Below are 6,244 nucleotides of genomic sequence, written 5' to 3'. Positions count from 1 at the left end.
GATTGAGAGGAAATTACTTTTAAAGAACAACCAGGCATCCTCTACTGACTGAATGAGATCTATATCCATCCAGGATACCTGGGCCAGGTCAATTAGGAAGGCCTGCTCGCTAAAGTGTTTTAGGGAGCGTTTGACAGTGATGAGGGGTGGTCGTTTGACCGCGGACCCGTTACGGACGCAGGCAATAAGGCAGTGATCGCTGAGATCCTGGTTGAAGACAGCGGAGGTGTATTTAGAGGGTAAGTTAGTCCTAGTGTGAGGGAGAAGGGGATACAGAAAATTAGTTTAAAGAGTATATTAAGTAGAAATTAATTAGATATAGTCTCAAATATTTTGTTATCTTTTTTAAGAGCAACGGGGCTGGCAGGTAGGATTTAGTTTACCCTTCTCTGGCCCACACTCCAGTACAGTAGGTGGCGGTAATACACCATAACGTTGGATGACAACCGCCGATAAGCCCCACCGAAGAAGAAGCACACAATCCCGAAGAAGAACGCTAAATACTTGTTTACTTGTATTATAGCCATGACCATGTGCTTCACTGTACTTTATGCGGTTTTTCATGATTACAGAAGATAAAGTTGGACGCAAGAATGTATACAACAGCGTGCTTCAAATAACAAGTGACTGTGGAGGATTTCATTAAAATTAGCTAGTAGGCTTGAGAGCAGCTATCTAGCTAGCTAAAACAGCCGTCTAACGTTCGCTGGCTTGATAAAACAGTTAACTTTACCTAGCTAGCTATCTGCCACATTATCTGTCCAGCTTCAATATATTGTGAAAAGCTCAGTCTGCGTTTCGTCGTGCGACACAAAAAGGGAACATCATGGACAAGGTAACGTACCGGCAAAACATGTTGTGAAGAGAAAGCCGATAGCTAGCTGGCATCTTAGTTAGCTAATGTCAATTCTGTGGTCTCATCATATGGCTGTTCATTTCAGTTGTTTAATTGTATGATCTGAAGTAGCTTGCTCGCCATCTGTTTTCTTAGTAACGTTCATGTGTTGCCATTAAATACTTAGTTAGCTAGCTTGTGTCACAGATAGAACAATGTGACAGATATTTCACCAGATGTATAAATGTGAAGCATCCGGTTGGCGTTTCCACTCACTACCAAATATGGTGGCCGGCAGTGGGAGAAGATGGATTTTGGCCGATATTCTGCTAACTTACTCATCGATTAAACATTTGACCTCTACAGTTTTCTGTTCCCAAAACTAGAATCTATTACGAACAATGTGGAGTAAGTTTTGTAGACTTTACCCTTGGCCAAAGTTCTAAACAAAATTGCGTCGTTTAGATGGAGTGCAAAGATGAATTGAGTTATTGCACGCGCACTTCACAGAGTAGACGTTCCCCAACGGAAATATGCAAATGTTGGCTAGAACGCGCCAATTGGATCTCGCTATCTCGTGCTTGGCTCTGCCCACCACCTTGCTTGTTCTGCCCACTATGTCTCATTTGTTCCCATTTGAAACGACAGGCCGTGGTCTATCTTGTTTTAGTTATACAAATCTTTGCTTGTATCTAACCTGCCAGCAAGCCAGATAGAATCATGCACTTGTTTCGACCAGACAGACACCCAGGGTGTCAGCCACATGGCATTAGCCCTGATTTCGAGCAGGGGTATACCCCACCCACCCCATGGTGTCTTGGAGGTCATGTATTCCAGAACATACAGTCCTTTGCTTCTCTCTGTAGTTTGAACCAAACGCTGTCAAATGGGTAGTAAAGCATCCTTCATATTTCACTAACTAGATGTCAACCTAAACTAGCCAAGTACCTCAACTCCTCCACTGGGTTGAGCGCAGACTATAGTTTTTTTAATGAACCTCTGACTCCTTCGAGTCGCTCTGTGTCAATACTTAAAAAAACGTGAATTCTTAAACCCTTACCATGTACCTATGTTTGTCCTCTGTTGCGTGCCTTTCTTTGTTTCTTTTTAATAAAACGTTAATCACATACAACCACCTCAGCGCTAATGCTCATGTGCCAATTGAATCTCAGTGTGGAGGAGTTGAGGTACTTGGCTAACCTAAAACCAGACATGATAGATAAGGGAAGGAATTGTACAGAATCTTCCAGGAGGCTTGGTCTCCCAGGAGCTGCAGGACTAGGATGAAGCTCTGCAAAATTGGCAGCTGGTGTTATTTTAGATGTAGTCTACACCTTTACTTAGCTATACTATACAACACAGACTGAATAATGTTTCTACAGGCAGATTTCTTAAAGGGTCTCCCCGTTTACAACAAGAGCAACTTCAGCCTGTTCCATGCAGACTCTGTGTGCAAAGCATCGGTGAGCACTTACTCAAATCTATCAGAACATTTGTAATATGACAGATGAACATCATCAGTTTTGCTACACCTGAAACGCTTTTAAATAACTTTTTACAGAACCGAAGACCGTCCGTGTACCTCCCGACATGCGAGTACCCCTCAGAACAGAGTAAGTTCCTTCATCCTTACTGAAGAGCACAGACTTTGATTAGTCTTTATTTGCTTTGTCTTGGGAAACATGTACTGCTAGAAATTTTTATTGGAAACTCAAGAGAAGCAATTTCCCCTTACAAAACAACTAAATTATTCTTTATTAATGGATTTCTCTTTTACTTCCTAGTCATTGTCACAGAGAAAACAAATATCCTCTTGCGCTACCTTCACCAACAGTGGGACAAAAAGGTGAGTTGGTAGGGGCTTCCCATTCCTAAATGAATAGATGCTATTCACATGTAAATGTAAGGTGTCATGCAAGAGTAACAGATGTGACCTGTCACCTACCAGGAACTGCTTAAAGTATGGTCAGCCATGCTCACTCCGAAACGGAACATCAACTTTGTAGAGGAGGTTGTCAATCAGGTGAGTGACAGTACTAATTGTCCTCTTCTGTTGAACAGAATGCAGCGAAGAAGAGGGAACAGGAGCAAGGAGAGGGAGGGAGTCCAGCACCTCCACACAAAATTGCGAGGACAGATAGCCAAGAGATGAATGAGGACTCTTAGGAGTGTGTATGTGATTGGCTACGTGTGTGTGTGAATGTGTGTGTATACAGCTGCGTATGTGTGAGCACGGATGCGTGCATCTGGAGGAAGCACACAACAGACATGACTATGAAGACATACGAGACACTCACTTTGACAAACAACCTGAGAAAATGTCCACCCTGGTTTGGGAAAAATGAAAAAAATAAATAGCTTTTTTTGTTACATTCTGCAAAGAGTTTCCTGCCTTGTCCAGTGCCCTGTTTTCAGCTTCACTGCCCAGCCCTGACCACATGGGGCCGCTGTAACATCTTTCCACACAGTTTGCTTCATCAGACCCAGTACACTGAACTGCTGCCTGCCACAGCAGGGGAAGACCCAAGGATGTATATAAACCCTGGATGATATTTATTGGCAGTTGAGAGGCTTTGAAGCCACTGGTCGGCCATATTGGCACTCCCCAGTAGGAGTAGTCCTCCATGGGAATTAATGGAATTCTACAGTATTTCAATTAAATGTTTGAAGGACAAAATTACATGTATTTAATACTTGTTTTGTTGTTGTAGTGGGGACAGTAACACTAGTACAAAAAAAAAAGACAAAAAAAAAAAGACTTAAGGAATATGTTTTTAGATATTTGTTGTATGTTTAGCTCACATACTATAATTTAAAAGTATGCATTCAAGTGTCTTAATAGAATAAGTGTCAAATACAAATGTGGACATTAAATGCATTTCAATAGCTTGCGCAATCTATTTTTTACGATGGAGGAGGAGTACCAAGATGGCTGTGCTGTGGCTTCAATACAGCGCCCCCTGTCAGTCATCCAGGGTTTATACACATCATTGGGAAGAACCTTCCCCCTGGACCTGTGTTAATGTTCAACATGCGTTATCTTCCATTCTGCTCTGAATTTGTTTGTGTTTTAAGTTTGCTGCTTTGTTTTACTGTCAATTTTAGTTCTGAGATGTTTCCTCACTTATCTACTGCCCCCTTCTGGTCAATAGGGCTAACATGACAAGTGACTCAACAGTTTACTAGCTTAGTTTGAATGTTTGATGCTTTCTGGCGAAGTATCCCTATTAAAAAAATGTATAATAGAATGTCAAGCCAAATTGTTTTAGTCACACAGGTGTTGACTACTCAGTTTACTAGAATTTCTTTTCAATTTGTGTACACTGCAATTGATGGACCCATTATGTATTTTTATGTCAAACTCACAAAATTATAGCACAGGTAGAACAAAGAATAGTAGCCTACATCAATATGAGGGGTAGAGAATGTTGTATTCAGTATGAAGACCTGCAGTGCCTCGTGAAAGTCTACACACCCCTTGCACGGTCATCACATTTTTGCTGCCTTAAAATTAAATCTAAAAAGGAATACAATTTGGGTTTTTTCCCCTACCTTGTAGATCGGTTGGAAAATAATCAAATTTAATCCCGTTTTGTCTTTTTTTGCCAGCAAAATGTGAAGACTGTGCAACGGGTGTGTAGACTTTCACTAGCAACTATGGAAATATAATAGCCAGTGCCGGCTGTTAGATATTAAGGTCTTGGCTTGATATTTCTCAAAAGAAATGACATTGAATCTGCCTTTCGTAAAATGAATACATGTAGCTAAATGGATATTATACTAGATGCCGTTATTAAATGTTAAGAGAAGCACTGCTACCCGATGTTTGTGATCTTGTAAAAAATAAATACAGCTGGGAAGCTTTTGAAAACTTCCCGGGCTGGGGGGAGTTGTGTGGAGAAGAGGATACAGGAATAAAGAGGGTATTATACGTAACAGACCACCTGCCATGGAATACAAAAATAGGTGCAGTCGCCATTCTTCCTTGTTCCAGAGATTCATTTGGTACTAGTACTGGTGAAACATTCAGAACATTGCAGATAAAATTGTAATGAAAAGAGCTGACATGATTCATAATATCTGCTCTATATAATACATTTCTATAAACTTTCTGTAACGTTGCACCCTTCAGAACAGGCCCCAGACCTTTGTTAATATTTACACTGCCCAACAAAGTCACAGCAAATTTATTTTCCGTCCGAATCCAGATGCTGCAATTGAAGTGAGTTGACTGTTGTCAGTGATCTTCCTTCTGTAGGTCTACTTGCCATCCTCTGACGTTGAAGCGTAAAGACATGTAATGCTTTTACTAGACTGTTCTCAATATACACGCTACGCCTTGCCCTGTTTTGTGTATAGACGGGTTGGCTGACAACGTCAGGGAAGTTGTGCGTTATGATTCTGAAATGTCAGATAGATCGCAACAATGACAAGAAGCCGCCTTGTGGAGAATCGTAGGTGGCTCGTTTCAGCTCATATCTTGTTATTGACACCATGTCTTGTTTTTAGGTGTTTTGACTGATGTCATGTCTATATGCTAATATGGCAAATATTCGCTAGCTAGCGAACCAACAACTGTAAAGATGTATTTGAGAGACAAGTGCTCATTGTGCAAATGTATTTGTTTTCAATAAACATTTGGAGATTAAATATAGTTCACATGTTGTCAACAGTCTAAGCCAACCCCATCTGTTTTGCCCCATAGTTGCCTACGTGTCGGAACAACCAATCTGTGTAGGTCAAATGTTCTTTTCAGCCTCGCTCAAAGAAAAAAAATGTGATTGAAAAGTCGTTTCCGGGCCTCTCAAGTGGTGCAGCGGTCTAAGGCACTGCATCGCAGTACTTAAGGCATCACTACAGACCCGGGTTCGATCCCAGGCTGTTTCGCAGCCGTCCGCGACCGGGAGACCCATGAGGTCCTTAGGGGAGGGTTTGGCAGGCAGGGATGTCCTTGTCCCATTGCGCTCTAGCGACTCCTTGTGGTGGGCCAGGCGCATGCAAGCTGACTTGGGTCGCCAGATGTTTCGGTGTTTCCTCCGACACATTGGTGCGGCTGGCTTCCGGGTTAAGCGAACAGTGTGTCAAGAAGCAGTGCGGCTTGGTAGGGTCGTGTTTCGGAGGACACATGGCTCTCGACCTTTGCCTCTCCCGAGTCCGTACGGGAGTTGCAGCGATGGGACAAGACTGTAACTACCAATTGGATATCACGAAACCTGGGGAGCAAAAGGTGTAAAAAGTACCCCCAAAAAATAAATAATGGTTTCCGTTATGTCATTGAAACAATGTAAAGGTACATTTGTTTCATACTTTCATGTTTCAGGGAAGAAAGAAATTAACATTTCAGTTTAAATTTGTTTTATTATCTATTTTCAAATCTTACAAAAAATGACAAAATAAATGTAAATAAAT

The 6,244-nt window shown here is 41.6% G+C and overlaps 1 protein-coding gene across 1 annotated transcript; it reads left to right on the top strand.

The window, feature by feature from the left end:
• The first annotated feature begins 446 nt into the window (after window positions 1-446).
• Window positions 447-3,210, top strand: LOC121540412 (DET1- and DDB1-associated protein 1). Its single transcript, XM_041849262.2, has 5 exons — window positions 447-835; window positions 2,218-2,298; window positions 2,397-2,448; window positions 2,620-2,681; window positions 2,897-3,210. Exons 1-5 carry the CDS (start codon window positions 827-829, stop codon window positions 2,999-3,001), a joined length of 309 nt encoding a protein of 102 aa, XP_041705196.1. The 5' UTR covers window positions 447-826; the 3' UTR covers window positions 3,002-3,210.
• The last annotated feature ends 3,034 nt before the right edge of the window (window positions 3,211-6,244 follow it).

This window comes from Coregonus clupeaformis, chromosome 26 (genome assembly GCF_020615455.1).
Source record: "Coregonus clupeaformis isolate EN_2021a chromosome 26, ASM2061545v1, whole genome shotgun sequence".
NCBI lineage: Eukaryota > Metazoa > Chordata > Actinopteri > Salmoniformes > Salmonidae > Coregonus > Coregonus clupeaformis.
The sequence above is the reverse complement of the archived record's forward strand: the minus strand, read 5'-3'. Positions and strand labels throughout refer to the sequence as shown.

Coding starts and splice junctions, on each gene's coding strand:
- LOC121540412 (XM_041849262.2), top strand. Junction 2,299..2,396: donor ACTCTGTGTGCAAAGCATCG/GTGAGCACTTAC, acceptor AACTTTTTACAG/AACCGAAGACCGTCCGTGTA. Junction 2,449..2,619: donor CGAGTACCCCTCAGAACAGA/GTAAGTTCCTTC, acceptor TTTACTTCCTAG/TCATTGTCACAGAGAAAACA.